The 22,994-nt window shown below is 42.6% G+C and overlaps 1 protein-coding gene across 2 annotated transcripts in view; it reads right to left on the reverse strand.

Annotated features, from left to right (window-relative positions):
* Positions 1–22,994, reverse strand: part of DOCK2 (dedicator of cytokinesis 2) — a 422,335-nt gene that overhangs the window by 341,610 nt on the left and 57,731 nt on the right. For both annotated transcript variants that reach the window (XM_047853312.1, XM_047853320.1), the window contains exons 9-17: positions 20,237–20,318; positions 14,453–14,588; positions 11,811–11,886; positions 10,762–10,838; positions 10,043–10,168; positions 8,705–8,829; positions 3,499–3,597; positions 1,638–1,710; positions 1,423–1,526 (exon numbers count right to left, since the gene is read on the reverse strand). In XM_047853312.1, the coding sequence (XP_047709268.1) occupies positions 1,423–1,526; positions 1,638–1,710; positions 3,499–3,597; positions 8,705–8,829; positions 10,043–10,168; positions 10,762–10,838; positions 11,811–11,886; positions 14,453–14,588; positions 20,237–20,318 (898 nt within the window). The remainder of the gene's footprint in view (positions 1–1,422; positions 1,527–1,637; positions 1,711–3,498; positions 3,598–8,704; positions 8,830–10,042; positions 10,169–10,761; positions 10,839–11,810; positions 11,887–14,452; positions 14,589–20,236; positions 20,319–22,994) is intronic.

Genomic DNA, 22,994 nt, shown 5'->3' on the forward strand with positions numbered 1-22,994 from the left:
TTAAAGGAGAAATTAACAGCAAAGGCACCAGAATCTGAAAGTCCTGGGATCTAGACCCTATTCTACCACTCACAAGTCTGTGTCATCTTGAACACATTGTTCAGATGTGTCTCATTTTTCTCGTGATTAAACCGACGATTAATCATATTACCTACTTCCTAGAAATTTTGAGCAGACTAAATGGGAATAATTCATACAGAGCTCTTAACAGAGTTGATAGACACCTAAGTCCCTTGGAATGTGGAAATGAATGATTAGAGGTAGGCATTATAGGAGTTAATGTTTATGGATCCCTTACTCTGTACTGGATACTGCACTAAGTACTAAGTATGCACTAAGTATGCTTTAGTTCATTCCATTTAAACCTCACAATTGCTACTGGCACTGTCGTATACACTGCTATCACCCTCGGTTTACAGATAAGAAAAGGGAGACTTAAGGAAGATAAGTAAATAGAAAACTGACTACAACTGGGCCCCTGCCTCCAGTGAGTTCACAATATGTTGGGGAAGAATGGCTTTCAAGCCAAGAACTACCTTGATGTGTCATAAATGAGAAGACAGCAGCTGTGCAGAAGAAGGGAGGTGTGGGTTTCCAGAAAAGCCAGAGAGACTCAGAGAAGAGTACCTTATAATGAAGCCTTGATGAGGCTATGCTTGCCATGGAGACCATAGGCAAAAGGATGTTTTCAGCCCCCAAGGTTGAAAAAGCCAAGGACAAGAGTTGGATCCCTGTGCCTGTCCTGTTTCACAACCACATGCTTTGTCTCCAGTCAGGTGCTAGCATAGGCATCCTGCTGCCATAAGCATGTGAGTGAGATCAAGGCAAACCTCCCCACTTCTTGAAAATAGTCCAAGTCTCATGATGTAAAATAATGACGGCCAATATCTATACACCCTTTTAAACACAGCCCTTCCACATGGGTCATCTCACTAGTTAGTCATAAATATTACCATCACACTTAAGAAAAAAGAAAACTGACACTCAGGGAGACATGTGAGATGATTCCAGATTTAGTCAAGGGCAGGATCAGGATCCCAGCATCTGATATGTTGCCATTAGCAATAGTGAGGCATCTCTCAAGTGTTTCTTGCTGGTCTTTTATATATCCCACAGGGCTCTTTACAGTCAATAGCCTATTCTGTATGTAACAATAACCTTTTCCACATATTCAATGTTCCATGTACCCATCACAGTTGTGTTTACAGGAGCAGTCTCATATGATACTCACAATTATTCACTGAGGGCTCATAGAGAGGGAAACAGAGGCAGAGAAGTTAAGATTTTGCATAAGGCCACATGGCTGGTAAACCCTGATGTGTGTGATTCTGTGGTCCCTGCTGTTAACCACTAAGCAATCCTGCCATCTTCCCTTGGATTCCTGGACCCTACTCACTGCAGAGTTAATCCAACTCATGGTACCTTTAGGACGACCAAGTCATGGCACCCATCTTGCAGAGTGGTCCCATCTTCCTTCATCAACTTCACATAGGACATGGCAAAGTTCTTTTCTCCTTTATCTTTAGCTGGAAATAGCATTGTGAGGTCAGGAAAGAAAATGACACATGAGTCACCCAGTTATCTCATTTCTCTCTCCTTAGAGGAGCTTCAGAGATGCCACTTGGTCAGGTACTCACATTCCAGGGATGACCGATGTCGAAACATGAATCTCAGATGGATTCTCTGCATGTCTTCAATAGGGACAGCCACCTTGGTAGGCAGAAACCAGAATTCAGGAGACAATGAGTTAAACAGCTTTCCCACTCCAGCACCCCCACCCCCCGCAAAAGGCAGCCTGACCATTTAACTGAGAGAGCTGCATGCTGATTTATTATCCATCCATCAAGCCTGATGAACTGTAAATAAATTACATAAGAACTAGCTATGAAGAGAAAATAAAGTACCAAATGTAATCCATTTGGCAAATTGCATTCCTAGCCAATGAAAAGAGGTTCGTAAATTATAGTGGGTTAAAATGAATCTCCCCAAATTGATATAAAAGTCACATAACTTTAGCACAGGATTTGATGCACTGCACATTGCACAATGCACATTTTCCTTACACACTCCAGGAGTTCTGGCAATTGCAGCAGGGCTTAGCAAATTAACAATGGTCATTACAGGGTATGCCTGAGGACTCTTGTTTATGAAAATTCATAAAAATGCTTAAATCCAATAATATTTTGGAAAACCCTAGGGCTCATTCCCACCCTTGGCTGAACAGATACCCAGATGTTTTTACCTTTGAAGCCACTGAGCCAAATCACCCACTCCTTGGTCACCCATTTCACTGCCCAGAGGGTGGTCTATTGAACCCTTGATTGATACATATCAGGCCTGGCCATGGACTGGCCACCTCCCAACACCTCACAGTTCTCTCCATAACTTGTAATTCAAGCCAAAGCAAAGTTTAGCTACCTGTGAGGAAGCCACTTTGATTTTTTAAAGGGACAAGTTTACACTGTAGAGATGACTATTAAAAGCCAAACTGATGTATACTTTGGGACACTTTCTGCTCCAGAAAATGAAATTTGAGCCTGAAGAGATCCATCATTTGTAATTTCAGACAGAAGAAAGGAATTTTTCTGAGAACCTCATGAACGACTGCAGTCCAATTCATTCTTTTGCTGTGAATTTAATGGCTACTCCAAGCTATGGTCATGTGATATGCTGGCCATGTTATGTAAGGCAGAGGCCCTGCAACTCAAAAAGCTTATGGTTCACATGGGGAGATGCATATTTTAACAACCATCTGACAAGGGCTAGCAAAGGGAAATAACTAGTGTACAAGAGAACACAGAAAAGAGAAAAACAACTTGGTCCATCCAATAGCTTTCTGACCCTGAAGTTGGGTAGGTCATTTTGAAGAGAGTGAATTTAGGGAGACCCACTGAGGAAAACAGGAATATAAGTGACAGGGCAAGAACCACTGAGCTCTGGGTAGCTATCTCAGAAAAGGAAGTTAAACGAACATCTTGAGTTTGGGTTCAGAGAACAGGGCGAATAAAGACTGCTACTAATTACAAGGTAGAGATATTCAAGCTTCCCTGTTCACTGAATTAATTCCAAAATCTTCTTCCAATGCATGATATTCCCTTCCACTTAGTGTGACAATCTGGTAGTGTGAGTATTTGTGATTAATGCCACTTTTGTCTGAGACATATTCCCAAGAGAATATCTTTCAGGCATCAAGTGGTCTTTTATAGCCTCACATTTGCTTGCAAGCTCTGTCGCTCCTCACTGCTGAGTAGAGTGACATAACTTGGTAGGCTAGACACTGTCCACAAGAAGAACATATGACAATTCTCTAGTGGCTGGTCCTGGGTCAGTGAAGGGTGATCAAGAGAAGCAGGTTGCTCATGCTTTGGGCCACCATTTTTACTCCCTGACACACCACTGGACACACACTAGGGTATTGCTTCAGGTCTTAGAGAGGTGTCTCAGAGCCCCTAAATACATGTGTGCTGCTATTATTATTATTATTATTATTATTATTACCTTGACTGTTTCATTCCACCGTGGTTGTTTGACTTGATAGTACACAACGGACCGATATTCATTCATGGGCTTGTCCCCAGCTCCTACACAAATTGCATTCTGATCCAAGAGGGAAAAAAAGAGAAAACAAAACAAAACAAAACACTATAGAACTGCCATTTTCTGTGCTTGGGCAATTTTGGTTCCAAGGCCAACAATGGCCTTAGGGTCTTGGAAAACCCTCCCTTCACCAAACCTTCTGCCAGGTACCCTTCTAAATTACAGATTTATACATGAACATCCCTGGCCCCAGGAGTGACAGCTGCTTAACTACAGAAATTCTATTACTTGCATTCTGGAAACCATTGGAGCACACCAGGCGCTGACGTGACTGACTTATTGTAAATGGTAACCAGCCTTGGAGTTACTGCATGCTGCCAGTCTTATTAATCCTATTTGTTTCTTAAATCTGAATGTGCACAAAGTTTACAAACAGGCTCAGATCAGTCAAGCAGCAGCTCATTCTGATGTATTTCTGATGCTAACACAGAAGCTAGGCGATGAGAGGGAGCATGGGTTGCAGACAGATACAGGGGCAGAGGGAGCCCCACAGTCACGGAGCATCTTCTAGTATCAGGCCTATGCCAAGCACTGGGAAATGGGCATTAGTCAGATATTCAACCTGACATGAGAGTTCACAGTTTTGCAGAGAGATCTTTAGATAAGCAGACAAATCACTAAATGCAATGTAATGGCAGACATATGTATTTATTACAGTGGAGCACAGAGAAGAGACACTTAAGTGTAGCCTGAGGATTCAGGGAAGATTTCTTGGAGGTGATGACAGTTGAGAATCTTGAAGAAAGATTCCAAGTTGGCTCTGAGCAGAAATGTGGGAAAGACATTCCAAACAGAGAATGAGCACAGAGCAAGTATACCTTATAGGATATTTAGCATTTGCCATAAAAATCACATTCAGAGTAATAAGGAAGATCTGCTAATAGAGTGTGCTAGCACCTTAATTCTATCTCTTTGTATTAATTCTAGCTGTCTGGCCCCAAAACAAGATTTTAGCTAGGGTCACCCAGAAAGGGTCTAAATGTTTTATACCAGACCAACAGAATTTTATTTACTTCTAGTCTCCAGAGATGTAGGGACAAAAGGATTGATTTTAGAGCCCCAGGCTCCCTAACTGCAAAACTGTGTGTCTCTGGGCATTTTTAGGATGACAGACTCCTTGCCTCTTACAGATTCCATCCAACTCACCAATGGATCCTTGAAATCCCCTCTACCATCACCACCAGGCTAAATGATCCAAACTGGCCACATGCAAGCACTTTGGGACCCCCAACAAGAGAAGCTAACTTGTGGGAAGTAGAATCTCTCCCTGGAATTCTCCCTCTTTACTTCCAAACTGTAGGGCAACAATGATTGAGGGTACTTGCAACCCAACTGAACCCATTTCAAAATAAGGATATAGCATCCTTTCAGAACTTACCTCTAAGAACAAACAAACAAACAACAAAAAAACCCAAGAATAACCAGTGAACTAAAAATGAAGGAAGACAACTCTCTTGGTTTTCAATGGAATGAAGGGAATGAGGGCTTACAGAAATTTTTGAGGCACTGACCTATAAACATACTTTCAAAGTTTTTCTAACCATTTAGAGAGTGCTTTTTGTCCAGCATTATGCTGAACCCTTCATACATACTACCTCACTTAATCCAATCCTCATAACCACCTCAGATGATCACTGCTATTATCCACATTTCAACACTGAGTAAACTGAGGCCCTGAGAGGTTAAGTCACTTGCCCAGAAAGGTAGCAGAGCTAGCACACATCTCGACCCACTAACTCTCTGTCCAGTGTTCCTTCCATAACAACCTTCCAGCCTCCCATGATTTATATCTAGTGACGTTTATGGGCTTAGAGTTTCTGTAGCTGCAGCGAATCCCATGTAGCTTATAAAATCTGAAAATACATATATATCTCTGGTGAAAGTAAAATTGTTGTATGGCGAGCAACTGAATTCCACAAAACTATCTTGATGGTGAAAACTTTTGATGGCCTAAGGCTGTAGAAAAAAGTTTCAGTACTACTCTGAGAAAGGCCTAAGACCCTCACTCTCAACCCTTCCGAGATAAAACTGAATGTTTCCACATGTGTCGAGAATCATGACCAGGGACTGAGCCTGGTTTTAGAGAAAATATAGATTTGTAAATGTCTCAAGTAAGCCTGTTCAATAATTTTCCCCATTGCCCACCCCCACGGTACCCATTTAGCAGTAAGAACTCCTAGTAGGTTTCGGGTTACTTGAAGGCAACCTGCATAGGAATCAGGAAGCCTGGGGGCTTTAATGCTGAGTTAGTCTTGGCAGACACACTTCAGCAGGAGGAAAAATCAGGCTCCTCACACAGGCCCTGTCTACCTGATAGTAATCACCTGAGGAACAAATGACACCATGGATGCAAACGCACTTTGAGAACGAGAGTGCTCTACACCAACAAAGCCACATGCCAGGAAGATGCCAGTTAGCAGCCACAAGGCAAGAATTAAACCAGAAGAGTACTATACCTTTCTAGTAACTAATTTTAATGAACACTTACTATGTAGATCACCTTATTTGATATTCACAAAAGCAAGGTGCAACTGCTGCAGTCTCTGATTCAGACAGAAAATTGTAGGCATAGAGAGATGATGTAATTTGTTCAAGGTCATCCTGCTAATCCAGGCTACACTGGGAATTGAGCCTGGTTGCCTGGCCCCAGAGGTCATGGTCTCAACTGCTATACTATGCTGTCCTCTATGCCTGCCTCTACCCCCGTTGGCTAGCTGAGCTCAGAAGAGGACAGGTTTCTCAGCCTGGCATCTAATCCTTTTTGCTTCTCCTTAAACTTGCCTCAGGCATCCATCCTCATTGTAGTGACCATCTGACTGCCTCAGTTCCTGGTCAGGGCATCAACTTGCAATTGCTCGCCCGTCTCTGAATGTTACCCCCCTTCCTGTTTCTGCGTATTTACTGCATACCAGGTGCCTTACCCTTACCATTTTGTTTAACTTGCAACCCTGTGAGGAGGAAATTATGACTCCTCTTTTATAGACAAATAAACCTTATCCAAGATTATACAGCTACTAGGAAGGGAGGTTGGGATTTTAACTTGATCTATTTGATCCCAGAGTCCACTGCATTAGCTTTTCTGCTATGGCCCTCCTGTAAAAGGTTGCTGAGACCCCAAAGTGGGCCAAGGACATGTGTAACTTACTCTGTCCTCTGGCCCTGCTCTGCCAAGGGCAGTGTGCACCTGCAGCGGGAAAAGAAATAGATATCTCTGAAGGCAACTGTTTCCACAGGAACCCACCAGTATCAAAAGTATTTGAGTGTGCTGCCTGACACTTAATTAGGCAGTAATATTTATTTCTGCAAATAAAGAAAGAACAGCCTCCCACAGGCTTCCTTAGCAATTTTCAATAGTCAGTCAACTGAACTCCCCCATAACTTCCCTAATAGAGGAAACTGCAAATTATCACCGTGCCCCATAGTTACCTCTCCATTTCAGCCCCCAGAATACCTGCTTATATATTCATCTTTGATGAGCATGTTTGCGCAGCCTGGTCGGGTGTGACTGGAAAGGGTGGCAGAGGTAGAAGAATGGTTCAGGAGCAAGATTCGATGCCTGCAATCCTGCTAAATATTCCTTCTAATTTGTCCTTTGACAACACTGAAGGTGAGCATATCAGTGTTTTTAAAAATGAAGCTGAGGTTTAAAAGTTCTTCAACAGGTAGTCGGATAAAAATAACTTCAAAGCAATGGTCTATACATTCGTGAAACGCAATTTCCCTTTCAGATAAAAGCCCTCCGCTCTTCTTTTGTGATCTTTTGAGCAAAATGTCTCTCACTTATTTTACTTTTCAGAACCAACAAGAAGAGGATGATTTAAACACTTGGATTTTTGCTCAGCTAGATACTAATTAATGGGGCCAGTCTTTACCAACAAAAAAGACAATTGGGGTTTTCTTTAAATTTAAAAAATAATTATTAATCTTCCCAGAATCTGAAAGAAGTGGTTATTAGCATCATTTTTTGATATAAGAAATAAACTGGAGGATTTTTTTTAATGGATAGGCATTATAGTGAAGTATTTAAGAGGGCCTGAAACCTGGAACCAAACCCCATCCCTACCATATACTAACTTTATGTATGTACTTAGAAAAGTACTTAGTACTTATGTACTTAGAAAAGCAGTTTCACTTGAAGTCTTAGTTGCCCCCACCCCTGTAAAAATGGGGATAATAATGGCAATGCATCATACTTATCCCAGTGCCTGGCACGTAGTAATTCCCCTGTGAATGCCATTTATGTTCTTAGGTAGAGGGTAGAAATATCTGCCTGAGCCCCAGGCCCCAAGGCTAGAGCAGATGACTTATCAATACTTAACGCCCCCACGGTACTGTGCTATCTAATCACCTACTGTGGCCTAAGAGGAATATTTGCCCACGCTGAAACTGCTGCTGAGAGCTGATTTTATTTTCAGCTCAGTACTCCAAAAGGAGAAATGGAGAAGCAGAGCCCTCCCACACACTGGACACAATTGCTGACAACCTTTGAGGAAATATAAGTAAATAAATGTAAACACACATGACAAATATTATATAGGACATATGCTGTATAAATATTTATAGCAATGTGCTTTGCATTCTTGAATACACTGTGTTGGCCCTCTGGAGACCAATTTACGAATAAGGCTTTCCACCAGAATTCTAGCTGAGCACTAGGGAGTTGGATTAAGTGTTGGGAATGTCTGTTTTGAGGCCATCCTGAGTCTCCACACTAGCCCAAGGCTCTGTATTGATCCTTTTTCTTGTCATGGATTTTGCCTGAATAAACCAGCTCAAGTTTCAATGTGAACAACATTTTAACAGCAAAAAACTGACCTATAAGCTGAGGTCAAGCAAAAAAAAAAAAAAAAGGAAATAGAAGAAAGAAAAAGGGATTATGAAAGGAGAGAGACAGACATTGAAAAACTGCTTTGATGTAAAAGACAACACGATACAAGGTCTTACTATGGGCCAGTATGCTAACCAAGCTCTAAAGGTGTAGATCATGTTACTCAAGGCATCCCAAAGGCTCTTGGCAGTTAGTAGATTGGGATGAGAAAAGCAAATCTTTGAGAGCAGAAGCACCCATGGTGGCCGGGGCACCCGGGACAGCAGCAGGGGTCCTTACAGGTAGCGTTTTGCCATCCTCTGCACACACACACATGATCACTTCAACATTCCTCTGTGTGGTCTTGTTGTACTTGTCAAAGTCTCCTTGTAAGAGAGTGATGTAGATGTCGTTCCTGACATCCCCTGCAGGCAGAGGGAGAGAGAGACAAGAGTTGGTGTTTGTGCCGCAGGAGAGACACTGACTGGGAAGCACAGGGAGTGGGGGCCTGAGAGGAAGTGCCCTGCCTTGACATCTTCTAATGAAATCAAGATCAGACATGCTTGAAAAAAGCATTGCTTCCTCATCAGGGAGGCTGGGAAGATAGGTAAAAAGGGGATGGACGAACGCCAGGACATCAATTGTAAAAAGGTAGGCGGGATGGTCAAAATTGGCTGTTTTTCTCCCCATTAAAATCATTTAATTTCCATCCTCTAGTGACACCTTCTGGAAAGGCAAAGGAAAGCTCCAATGGAGCTGATCTTGGCCCGTGAACAGCAACCACAGTCAGCCACACAATGTTTCACTGTGCAGAAGATAGAGTGCCTTTTCGAGTCCCCAAGGAACACGGAAGGAGGGTCAGGAGGTGTTCAGGAATGGGGGGCAATCAGAACGGAAAGCCCCACAGGGGAATGCACAAGGAGTTGATGTCACAGGTAAAGCAGGTCCAAATGAACCACAGGGCAGGCCCCTAGGGGACCGCTATACACGGTGGGGAGGAGGAGGAGTAAGTGAGAGCAGCTATGCATGCAAGTCTAAGACGGGATTAAGATGAAAAGGGAAGTTTCAGAAGAATGTTATTATATCATCTCATTTATTTATTTTTTTATTATATACACATTCAGAAAATGTTAATAGCAGTTACTTCTAGAGACAAAGATTTGAGGGAGCTTTTAACATTTCACTTTATACCCTTTCATGCTATTCTAACATTTCACAATGAGCATGGAGTCCTCTGGTAATAAAAAAAAAATAGTTTAAAAATTTAAGAGAATGACATATCCTCCCCAAAAGAACAGAATTATTCAATGTGTAGTAAAGTAGAAAGAATGTCCATGATAAATTATTAAGTGATAAAGCAAATCAGAGAACTCTATATAAAGTATGTAAAGTAATGGTATATAAAGCATATGAAGTGTGATCCCATTGTGAGGGGAAAAAGTGCATGTGTGTATATTTATGTGTTTGTCTTTATTACGTGAATGTTTGGAAGATTTTTGGATATACAAAAATCATTTCCAGTGGTTACCTTCAGGGAAAGAAACAGAAAAGATGTAGTAGAAAAGTAAGGAGTTGACTTTTTAAAGGGAAAATGGATGTGACAAGCTAGATCTCCCCCACCCCAGGAGAAGGCCAGACCTGGCATGATGATCTCTGGGAAGCCCAGCTTCCTGGCCACCACAGTAGTCCTATCCACCAGGTGTGGGTAGTCCTTGCGGATCTGAATGATGTCACCCACAAGCATCTTCATGGTCACCCAGAGGCCTGGAAGGGAACACTCACCATGAAGAGGCAACTTCAAGGTATTCTCAGTCTCGCTGCCCCCACCCCCAACCCCCACCATTTCTCCCCTTGAGCTCCTTCTGGAGGACACCACTGGAAGCAGAGAGAAACAATCTCAGAAGCAGTGACCCAACCCAGGAGGAAGGAAGGTGGAAAGCAGATGGGCTCTGCAGCCAGACATCTGTGGGTTTGAATCCCACTGGTGCCTTCTAGCAATGTCAGCTTCTGTCAAACTAACCCACCTCTCTAAGCCTAGCCTCTGTAAAGTGAAGTAGATACCACGTATCTCACAGGAATGTGGGAAGAATTAAATCAATTAAGGAGATATATGAGAGTGCCTGACACATAAGAGATAGGATATATCAGTTCCCCTCTTCCTCTAGGCACTAGGACATGCCTCCCAGATTCAGGAGATGTGGTTTCCATCTCCACAGATCACATGCTTCCATTCTTCACAATGGTCTGTCTAGAAGGAAGGCTATGTTTCCCAGGGTTTAGGATTTTGAACTGTTTTCCAAAGAATCAAGAGCTCCCAAGACAGAGCCCAGTCCACTGGGCACATTGTGGCATTTTACCTTGCCCTCCGCTGTCTCCCTTGGAGGCCGTGACTTTGCCCAGCAGGCTATGGAGGAAGTCATTCTCAGCTGTCACTCTGGGAAGGAAAAGAAAGCACAAAATGCTTATGCGGCGCTGTCAATAAGGTTCCCACCTTGCGGTTCCATGTGTTCCAGAAAGTTACCCAGGCCCTCCATACACCTTAGGTGAAAAGTGAGACTGCCCATGCCAGCTCAGACAGCATAGATGCCATCAGGAAATGCCACAAAGCAACATGGCTCGGAGATTTGGGAACATCATTGCTATAAGTAGAGGCCATTTTTCTTTCCCTAGGAAGACTCTTGGAAAGGAAGGATTCCCAAGCCCTCAAAAGGAACATCTGTTCAGTAAGGTGGCAAAGGCTTTAATGAGAGTCACTGACCTCATCGCCAATAACAAAACACCATACTCCCTGGACATCCTTGGGGTAACAGAGTAAAGACAACATTCTCAAACTGGAGGTCCTGCTTTCTTACAGACACCTTTTCAGAGCAGGAAAAGGACATTTACCTTCCTCACTACCCTCCTCTCAAGTTATGGATATTTCCATCCGTGAGAACCAGGTAACGATTCTCTGTTCTATGTTCTTGATATGTTATTGCTTCACAGAGTCATGGTTCTTGTATTACTTGTAATCAATGCATTAATCTTTTGTTGATTATTTAATTCCCCATCAATTCCCCAAAATATTCCCCAAAATATATTTTAATTCCCCAAAATTAAGATCCAAGAAGACAGGCCACGTCTATCTTATTAACCACTTCGTGCCCCATGCCTACTGCAGTGCCCAGCCCTCTGCCAGATGTCAGTCAAACTCTGTCAAATACAGAACAGTTGATGAACGAATATGTGAAAAGCAGGTTGGTCTCAAGTGCCTTGGCACAGAGACACACTCGTTCTTTTACTGCCCTCCTCTTGGGAGGCCCAATGGGACCATCGCCAACTCAGGGAATTACAGCCTACTTTCCAGCAGCCTTCAATGAGGAAGGGTGTGTTTTAAAAGAAGGGAAAGAAATGGAAAATCTCTCACGGGTGAAAAGGAATGAAGTGTTGCTTTTCTTCATCACTCTCTGCTTTCCCCTTGATGATGTCTGTTATGTCCATAACTAAAAAAAAAAAAAAAAAAAAAAGGACGAAAGAAAGAAAGAAAAAAGAATTAATGACTTACACTCTCCTGCTCCCAGGAAGGGATGTCAATGGGATGAGACTATAGGATAAGAGAGGTTGGGTCAGAAAGTCTTGAAAAGCAAGCTAACCAGAATCAGACAATACTCAGACAGCAAGGGTTCATAATGTGTAGCACCTGGCAAGCACTTCTGGGCAAAGCAGGTTGGGGGGTCAGGAGGCCACAGAAATATCCAAGAGACTGTGGTTTAGCAGAAGCCAAGAGAAAAGAATCAGAAGAGTGTCTATGAAATTAAACAAGCAGGATTGGATTTGACATAGATATATTGGGTGTCTACTGTGCCTACAAAACCCAAGCACAAGGACTCCCTATGGGACCTGAGAATCTAATGAAATCTACTCGCTCCCTTTTCAAAACATGCTCATATGCACGAACACTTAACTGCAGGATCTTTGAACCCTGCAATTCCAGAGGGATCTTGGACCCTCTGAAATTTCACCTCAAATTAGCCACTAAAGGCCCATAAAACCAAGGTGAAGAACTCCTGAATTAGAAAGGGGATTATAGAAATGGTGGTGAGGGCAGGGGAGGGGCATGGAGAACAGCTAGTCAAATATAGCCAAAACCCTAGTGACATGAAATACCTCAAACACTTCAAGCCCATTAAAACTGTCTGGATAATAATCAGCCAATGACTGCATTTAATTGAAGAGGGGAGTCAGGGAGTTGACAGAAGGAAGGGGAACTGTTATTTGAATCCATTGTCCACTCCTGTGATCAACAGACACCCCCCCTAGCCCATTCTCAGTGAGCATGGTTTGGGTGTAGCAATTTCCCTCTGGCTCCAGAGTTGTTCATATGACTTGGCCAGTCAGAGGACCACATCCCCATGCCCAGAGTAAGTGCTTCAGGAATGAGCATGTTGCCTACATTTATGTTCCTGGGGCTTCTACTAACTAATGGGAAAGAGGTGTTTTCTTTCCGCTAGATTACTAAACTGGTAAGATGCAAGCTTGGAACAGATGGCCCACATTTTGCCAACTAACTGGACAGTCATCTTCAGAATAAGTCAGCAAGAGGACATAGGAGCTGAGAGATAATGAGATATAAATTCGAGTTCCTGGATCCAGCTATACCTGAAGCAATCTATGCCTGAACCTTTCAGTTACATCAAATTGCTTTCACCTGAAGCCAAAAGAGCAAGCCGACTACAGCTGAGGACAAAGGCACGGTTTGAGGTAAGGTTGAAGAACCCTCACTGCCTTAACAGGGACACTACGATGTCAGGAATATCCTGACATCAGCATTTCAGAGCAGGGCACAGATCAATCAGTCCAAGTCTCTCATTTTGCAGATAATGAAACTAAGTCCCTGGGGAAAATGCTTGCCAAGGTCACCTAACTATCTAGTTAGCAACAATGCCAGGCTAAAAAAAACCAGTTAGGTCATTATAAGCTAACTTCATCTACTCCACCACTTTGCAAGCAGTGCCAGGGGACTAGTTGGAGAGCCAGCTGGTTTGTGCTTGCAGATCGGGGTATCTTGAACGGAGAACCTGAAACACAGGGTTTAGAGATGATACAGAGTAATTATAAATGGTACATGATTTAAAAAGTATATTTTAGGAGCACCTGGGTGGCTCAGTTATTTGAGCATCTGACTCCTGATTTCAGCTCAGGTCATGATCCCAGGGTTGGGGGATTGAGCCTGGTGTTGGGTTCCACACTGAGCCTGGAACTTGCTTAGGATTTTCTCTCTCTCTCTCCTTCTGCCCCCCCCCCCACTCTTTTGCACTTTCTCTCATTATAAAAAGCCAAAAAAACAAAACAAAACAGAAAGCAAAAAAGCATATTTTAATAAAAAGAAATAAAACTGGCATATAAAATAGCTGTTTTCACAGGTATTTAAATGGTCTTCCAAAAAGTGTACTTTAGTTTAAAGTGGGCTAATTAAAAGAAAATATATTAGGTAAATAATAATGCAAGTTATAGTTAAATATAACAAAAACCATAAAAGTGGTTAAAGAATGATGAAGCCTTGGAAACCCCGAGAGAGAGCTAAGGCTTGGAGAAAAATGAGGAGGTGAGGCTGCTCTAAAGCAACCTCATTTGGTCACACCAACTCTCCAAACGTCCACTTCCATCTAGAATTTAGATGTGTGGCCAGTGACTCATTCTGTGTAACTGCATTTCCTGTCCTGGATATTTTTTAAAAGTGATTTGTGCCTCATAATTAGATCCCACCCGAACTATTCCTCCTTCACCACGCTGGGGAGCAAAGGCGCCAAATGTTCAGACTGCAATGCTCTCCCAACACTCTGCTGCAGACACGAGGAATCCATTATTCACTGCCTTCATCATAAATCTGGATTTGGCCACCAATTATTTTTATTTAGTCACCAGAAATGTAGGTATTAGGAGCTGTCTGGTATAAAATTGTTTTTTGGAGGGGAGGGCAAGGAGGAGAGGGAAAGAAAGAATCTTTAAAATTCAGCCATATAAAATGTGCACTCCAGTAAAAGTTAATGGTGTGTAGTGTGTCATTACCTGCAACCCCAAAGGGCCGTCTCAGTCCCTGCGTGCACTTCTTTGTATTAGTATCCTTGAGATCCATCTTCCCAACTCGGACTATTTGACAAATCAAGTAAATTTTATCCCTGTTGAGGTCTTTGTTTCCGAGGTCCTGTAGGGCAGGAAATTAATAGTTACCATGTGTCTAAAGAAGTAGAAAAGGAAGCCTAGTGATAGCAAATTCTGGGGCAGATGTATTTAGCACTTAGTGTACAAGGACCAGTCATACAATTAGTCACAGGAAAGGCTGAAAACAAGACGATACACCCATTCCATAGATAAGAACTGTGAGTTTTAGAAAGTTCTAGAAAGGAAACTGAGGGACAGGTCTCTGGTATTCAATCCCCATTCTTCAATTTCAAACCAATGAGAAGAGGATAGAAGTACAATATCAGTCATACAGGCAACATTTCCTATATGCCAGCTGATGGATCCAAAATAGCTTTTGCTACAAATGACTTCATTTGTCTCATCACTACTCAGCACTACTGAGGGAGAATGCCAAAGGAAGAGGGAAAGCTCCCAATAGTTACATTCACTGAGCACCTGACGTATGTATATCAATCAGGAATGGGTTGTTGTGGCACAAGTAATCCCAGCATCTCAGAGCTTTATAAGACAAGAGAAGTTTACTTCTAGCTCAGGCTGAATGCCAAATGCAAACAGCTGCCCCCCACCCACTCATCTCCCACCTTGCTCAACTACCCACCCTGGGCCTCTAGCTGAAGGGCGAGCCATCTCCTCAGAACAGGTGCTTCCACTGTCCCCACAGCAGGGGAAGGAAATGTGGCGAATCACCTTTTGGTCTTAAAGCTTCCACCCAGACAAGACACATCACTTTGGCTTGCATTTCAATGACCAAAGCAAGGCAGGCAGCCGCAGCTAACTTCAAGGGGGACAGCTAAGTGCCCTCAGGTGTGTGCCGTGAAGGAAGAACACTGAAACCGGTGAACTACACTAATGTGTCCTGCACGGTGCTGTATTTCTCACATGCCACCATCTTGTTTGATCCTTAACAACTCTCTCAAGTAGATACTGTTTTTGCACCCCATTTTACAGAGGGGGAAACTGAGACACGAAGAAGACAAGGGGCTTCCAGAGGTCATGACCTTAGTCCTTGGAGACACTGTCCAGTCATTCTAACACCAAAGTCCATAAACCTAACTACCACAAAATATCTCTCTCCCCATTAGAAAGATACACGGGAGGGAAAACCACCCAGGTCACCTCAGTATCTGGGTGTCCTGCTCAAATCTAAAAGCTTCAGTGTTCTTGGAACCCCCTTCCAGATGGGATCAAGGCAAGTTGTTGGCGTCTGAGCAGAGAATCCTGGGCCTGGCCTCACTAGGGAATAGCTGCTTTTCCTCCAAGTTAATCCTCATATAGGCATATGCACTGGGAATAGCCTGTCAGCTCACATAAGAGCCAGGGTCCAGGCAAAGCAGCCATCCCCAGGCTCTCAGTCTGTATGGTGTGGAAAGAAGAGCATGGGGGTGTGAAGAGTTTCTGGGGACAAAACATGGTCCCAATGTAGTCCACACCTTCCTGCTTCAGGCTTGTGATAGTTAATTTTTTTTTTTTAAGTTTATTTATTTATTTTGAGAGAGAGAGAGAGCATGCACACGAGTGAGCAGGGGAAGGGCAGAGTGTGAGGGAGAGAAAGAATCCCAAGTAGGCTGCACACTGTCAGCTCACGGCCCAACATGGGGCTCAACACAGGGCTCAGCCCCACAAAACGAACCTTGGGATCATGACCTGAACTGAAATCACTGACTAAGCCACGAAGGCGCCCCCGTGATGGCTACATTTTATGCACCAGCTTTGACTAGGCCATGGTGCTTAGTTGCTTGGTCAAACACTAGTCTAAATGCTTCTGTGAAGGTATTTCGTAGGCCCGATTAACATCTATAATCAATGGACTTTAAGTAAAGGAGGTTACCATACATAATGTAGATATGCCTCATCCTATCAGTTGAAGGCCTTGAGGCCTTATTCACTGTTGTACCTCTAGCACCCAAACCTGAGGTTTTCCAGTGAAGGACGAGTTGTGCTTCCAGACAGTAATAAAGAAATCCTGCCTGAATTTCAGGCCTGCTGGCCAGCCCTACAGATTTCAAACTTGCCAGCCCCCACAATCCTGTGAGCCAAATCCTTTGAATAAACCTACATATATATCCTATTGGTTCAGGTTCTCTGGAGAACTCTGACTGATACAAGGGCTGTCCTTTCACCTGCTGAGGGAATGGACATCTGCTCCCTGACTCTCCTCAAAGTCTCTCTACTGGGCAAGGGGAGAGGAAAGTTAGGGGAGAAGGGGGCTTTCTGGCTAAGGAAGCTCAGCCACTCATTTGTATTTTCTGCCTTGCCCTATAGGCAACTGAATTTGAGATCCCAATAATCTTACATGCAGATGGTTGGAAAGCCTCTTCTCTGGCCTGCCTGCCTCCTTCCTCCCAACCACCTTGATATCCCTGAAAAACTCATCTTTAGAAGCCATGTTCATTATTTCATTTCTCTCCCCGCAACAACCTTAATAGCTCCCTATTTCCTACCCTATTAGTGCTAATCTTCCCCAGCTGACGTGAAAGGTCCCAGATATAATATATTTTCAGCTGTCCTACCTGACCAATTCCCCACTATTCTCTGCATGTAAGTACTCTATTTTTGTCACAAAGATCCCGTTACTGCTCCACAAACACACAATGCTCACTTTCAACTCAATCTTTCTTCCTAAGCCCCCTGTCCACACCTCTGCCTCAAATACTTACCTCTTACTCCTCTATATATCCAAATCCTTTCCAACCTTAAGAGCTCAAGGCTTGCTTCCCTTATAATGATTTTCATCCCTAATTACTTCCCCTCTCTCATTAGAAATTTTCATATTTTTGAAACATCTAGTTTGGTATCTTTCAGAGGCATTCCAGAGTCACAAAGACCCTGGCACCTGAAGGATCCTCCCTAGATGTTATGGGATGAATTATGTCCCCTCAGAATTCATATGTTGAAGTCCTATCCTCCCAGAACCTGAAAATGTATTTGGAGATAGGGCCTTCCAAGAGGTAATTAAGCTGGGGTGACTGGGTGGCTCAGTCGGTTGAGTGTATGACTCTTGATTTCAGCTCAGGTCATGATCTCATAGATTTCTGGGTTCAAGCCCTGCATCAGTCTCTATGCTGACAGTGCAGAGCCTGCATGGGAGTCTCTCTCTCCCTCTCTCTGTCCCTCTCCCACTCACTATGTCTCTGTCTCTCTCAAAATAAATAAATAAACTTAAAAACATAGGGGCGCGTGGGTTTTGAGAGAGAGAGAGAGACAGAGAGAGAGAGGGAGAGAGATAATGCAAGAGGGGGAGGGGCAGAGAGAGAGGGAGACACAGAATTTGAAGCAAGCTCTAGGCTCTGAGCTGTCAGGACAGAGCCTGACACAGGGCTCAAACTCATGAACTTGAGATCATGACCTGAGCCAAAGTTGGATGCTCAACCAACTGAGCCACCCAGGCACCCAGACCATCTTAATATGTCATGCAAGCACAGCAAAATGCTCAAACACATTGTTTCTCTCTGGAGAGTGTATAAATGTGTGATCCTTCCTCAGAACTGTGTTCCAATTTGTGGTGTCTCTAATTCATTTTTACTCTGACCTTATAAAACTCAGACATATTAGGGAAGTTGAGGCAGTGCAATAAAACTTAAAACATGTGTCACCCGATTTAGTAATTCATTAGTACTCCTTTTATTGTTCAGTCTTGTTTCCTGTATGTTAGCAACAACCCCCAAAGTGGGCAAATTCTTAGAGAAACTGGTAGTATATTCTGCCTTCCTCTTACAGATCTAAGGGGTTGAATGCTTATAAAAGAGACAGAGGGGACGTTCACCATTGGCCCGACTCATGTGCCAGCTCCTAGGGCTTTGCCCTCAAAGAAGAAACTAGAAAGAGCTAACATCCAGAGAAAAATAAATAAGGCCAGCAAGGCACATACCTGCCAAGTCTCATCTCATCTCTAACTTAAATATCACCTCAATGTCCAATTGAAAGTAAGTCCCAGTCAAACGCCATCATATCATCCTGTTTTAATTATCTGCATTGCATGGATTGCCTTCTGACATTTTCTTGTTTATTTACTCATTTCTTTATTTTCCGAATTCCCCCCATCATACCATGATAGAAAGGTTCAATAAGCTTATTCAATGCTATATTCCCAATACCTAGCACAAAGCACATGTTAGGTACTCATTGAATTGATCTTGAATCAATAAAAGAAGTTAGAGCATCATGACTTTCCTTGTCCCAAAATGAAGACTTCCATCATTTCAAGACAGAGAAATATCAGCCTGTTGAACCAGTCAACGAAGGTTCCCAAGTTCATTTGCTGTGGGGAGAAGACATAGAAGCCCAGGCAGAATTCCATGCAAGCAGAATCACATTCTCATTAATATTGAGAGACACAAATTTACCGATGCCCTTTCCTGCATGTTTACATCATGAATTGGTTCTCTGCAAAATGAACCACTGATTGATTCCCTGTCCCTGTCCTTCTCGTGAAACATCTGTCTCCTGGTTTAATCAGGAGGCCCTATGGGACTTTCCTATTTATCAAGAAAATAAATAGGCTCCTCCTTCTAACTAATAATAGATAAACATGACTGAGACACATTTATATATGCCAGGAAAACTTTGTCTAAGCAATTAGGACTCTGATCTTATTCCATGCCTCTGGCCCATTTTTCAGGAAATAACAAACAAAATAAATCAGCTGCACTCCAATCTAATTGTGACATAACATGAGACATTGCACTTAATGGGCTGTAACTGGAAAATTATTGTAGAGCAACGTAGGTTAATGTAGCATGTCGGTCACTCCTGGATCAAACTCATAGGTTTGGCCAATGCCCAAATCCCTCCCTGACTCCTCCTCTGTAATTTTCCTTGCTAACACATGCATCAGAGTGAAAAATCTCATAAATGCTCTTCTCTCCAAAGGATCTTGCAGAGAACACCAGTATCCTTAGGTATCTTAAGATAACACTCTTAACACACCCTCATGGAAATAGGACAAGAGAAAGGTCTTTGTTAAAAATAATAACCCTTATCTTCTGATTTCCACTATTTGTCCTTCCCACAACTAAAAAGCCAGGTTCACTCTCAGAAATAAGTCATCCAACTAACAATTGATTTCAACATTTCTACATGTGTCTTGCCCAGCAAGTATTGGTTTTTAGAAGAATGATCTCAGGGATCCATTAAGATCTTTAGTCATCTATGACTTAATTTTATTCAGAATATACAATTTATCAAGGCAGCCAATGTTCTTAGGAGTTCTTTTTTTTTTTTTCGGATACATTTTAGAAAGGTTTTTAGAAAGTCTGAGCCAAAGAAAGGAACTCAGATTAACCAATGAATTTACTGATAAATCAGAGTAGCTGCTGTATCTAGTTCACGCAGACATTATTGCTGGAAGGAGTCTGTGCTTGTTTACACAGCGCTCTGTGTGTATTCTCAGTGTGCACATGAGTGAGAAAGAAAGAGGGAAGAAGATATAGAGAGGGGAAGACCCACCTCCCTAATAGCTTCTTTAGGGCACACAACACCCGCCCCCCCCCCCCACCCGGCCCCCCCATCTGTTCTGAATCTCTCCAGAAAGCCCAGAACACAAATCTGCCCCAAGGTCATGCTCCCTCCTGATCAAGTGGCCAGCCTCTCATTTCCAAGATTGTATCCTTGCGAGTGTGGAAGATGGCTACAAGAAGAATGTACACCCACCGTGAAGACCACCTTCAGATTGTTGAGCATCTCGATCTCCTTCGGGAAGCCCCTGCTGCCCCATCGCACCAGGTAGTTCTCACTGTGGGAAGAAGAGTGGCAACTGGTTACTGCCTGGGGCTCAACACTGCTTTGGAAAAAATATTCACTGAGCCTCTACTGTGTGCCTGACACATGCTGGCTACTGGGGACACGGTAGTGTTTGGGACAGATGTGGTCCCTCCCTCTAACAGATCACCACTAACAGAGACAGGGGGCAAAGAATCAATAACATGTGTGCATTCATAGTCTCTTTCCCTCCCCCATTTGCTAAGCAAATTCTGGCCCAGCTACCTAATATTTTTGAAGAGAAGCAGCATTCTCTGTAGCATTATTAAGAGTGGAAGAGATGAGGAGGAAAGGATTTTGGTATATTTTGCTGGACATTAAGAATATATTTGCCCTTCTCATCTCATTCCCTTTTCAAGACTGAATAAAGACTTGAATTTTTTTAAAATGATCCATTGGACATAGGACTGTTTTCTTGAATGGAATGTCACAGTATGATGGGCCAAAGATGGCCTTAGTCATTATCTGAGATACACTGAAATAACTATCTAAATGCAGTTGTGACAACTATTTATATGCAATTGTGCTATCAAAACAAAGTTCAGGGTGTTACAAGAATGTATATCAAAAAAGTCTGTCCTAGTCTGGGTACTCAGGGAAGTCTTTGCTGAGGATATGACATGTAAATAAAGTCGGTCAGGAAAAGATAAAGAGAAATGTTTCAGGCAAAGCAAACATGCATTTAAAGGCCCTGAGGCAGAATGGAGCTTGATGTACCTAAAAGCCAGATCCAAGGGGTGCCTGGGCTCAGTCAGTTAAGTATCTGACTTCGGCTCAGGTCATGATCTCACAGTTCATGAGTTCAAGCCCCGCGTCAGGCTCAGCTGTGCTGACAGCTCAGAGCCTGGAGCCTGCTTCGGATTCTGTGTCTTCCTCTCTCTCTGCCTGTTTCCCACTCGCACTCTGCCTCTCTGTCTCTCAAAAATAAATAAACATTACTAAATAAACAAATAAACAAAACAAAATAAAGTAAAATAAAATAAAATAAAATAAGATAAAAATAAATACAAACCAGATCCAAGGGGAAAGTGGTAAGAGAAAAATTAGAGAGGACAGACCATGTAGGCCTTGTAGGTCACCCAAGGATTTTGACTTGATCCTAAAAGTAATGGATACCCCCTGAAGGGTTTTAGGAGAGTCAGTCACACAATTCTGACATATGATCATTTACCATCTTACATCTTCTAGCAACCATACCCACCCTGTGGGGTACATACTAGTCAGTCCAGCCACACTGGGAAAATTAGGAGAAACTTAGTAGTTTGATGAGTTGAGTCATAAGGTTTGCTATGCCATACAGGAGTATATATAGTTAGTGTTAAATAAATGCCCATTATCTTGAATTAGGATAAAAACAAAGTAAAGCTCAAAAACCAAATCATCCTAAAAAAGAATATTAAGAATTTAACAAAGTTAAGGGAAGCCCCTTGTTTTTAGAGATTTGTTCTCTCTGATGTCTTGTTACTCTCTCTCTACTCACCTCTAGAAGACTGATGAGAGTAGTCTAAGCAAGGTCAAGGGGGAAATGGCACTGATAACAAAATGAACACAGCTCTAGATTAACCACTGGTTAAAATTCAATCAAGTTAAATGTAGTTTTTCTTTTTTATTCCTCCCTTCCTTCCTTCTTTCCTTCCTCCCTCCCTTCCTCTCTTTCTTTCTTTCTTTCTTTCTTTCTTTCTTTCTTTCCTTAGTAAGTTCTAAATATTTCAGTGGAAATTTCAGCAAACTAACCAAGAAGCCTCCAAGGTTCCATACAAAAATAAATACATACATAAATAAATAAATAAATAAATAAATAAATAATAATTGTTATTATTTCCCATTGGTTATCTCCAGAATGTCACAGTGAAATACCTGGGTATTTCCCAGGACCTTTGATCACATATAGCATGACCAACAGAGAAGGCTCTGTGCTTCTCATTGATATCTGAAAGAAATGACCCTGTGAGGTTGGCGCTCACATTTTGCAAATGGGCAACTCAGGGCTAGGAAAGATGAACAAGCCTGTTAGAACCAGCCTGTTAGGTCTAAACATCAGGCACTAGCAATTTTCTTCTAGGGGAAATACAATAAATAAGAAAAGCAACTTAGAGGGCTGAGCTGGCCCTATCCATCCATGCCCAGCAAGAGCTGGGTGGTAAGACCAAAGGCCTACCTGGCACCGAGCCAGGTAAGATCTATTGCACGTGACAGTCTCCTCCAAGGAAGGGGAGGACCATCCCAACTCCTCCTCAAGATTTTTTTTTTTTTTTGAAATTAGCCTTGCCACTGGCTTGATGTCTAAGATGCTTCTTTTTTTGTCCTACAAAAATTTACCTTAGATTTCCCAAACTTCTCTTTAAGCATTCACTGGAATCGGACCATGATTTATCCCAACATTGAAAGCTCTGTCTCAGCCAAATTGTTCCCAGTTCACATCTGGGCCACACTGAGAATGCCCTAACTTGTCTTTGGTTCATTTATGTCAACCTGCTTTGTAAGAGGGGAGAAGATTGATTTCTTAGGGAAAAAACAGCTGTCCAGAGTCAGAATGACATAGGGAGTGCTTTCAAGTTCCCCTGCCCCTTTCTTGTATCATGCCTCTTCTCATCTTTCTTTGTTTTCTACTTCTCTCTCTCTCATTTTTTTTCTTTTGGTTTTTGCCCTT

This window comes from Prionailurus viverrinus, chromosome A1 (assembly GCF_022837055.1).
Source record: "Prionailurus viverrinus isolate Anna chromosome A1, UM_Priviv_1.0, whole genome shotgun sequence".
NCBI lineage: Eukaryota > Metazoa > Chordata > Mammalia > Carnivora > Felidae > Prionailurus > Prionailurus viverrinus.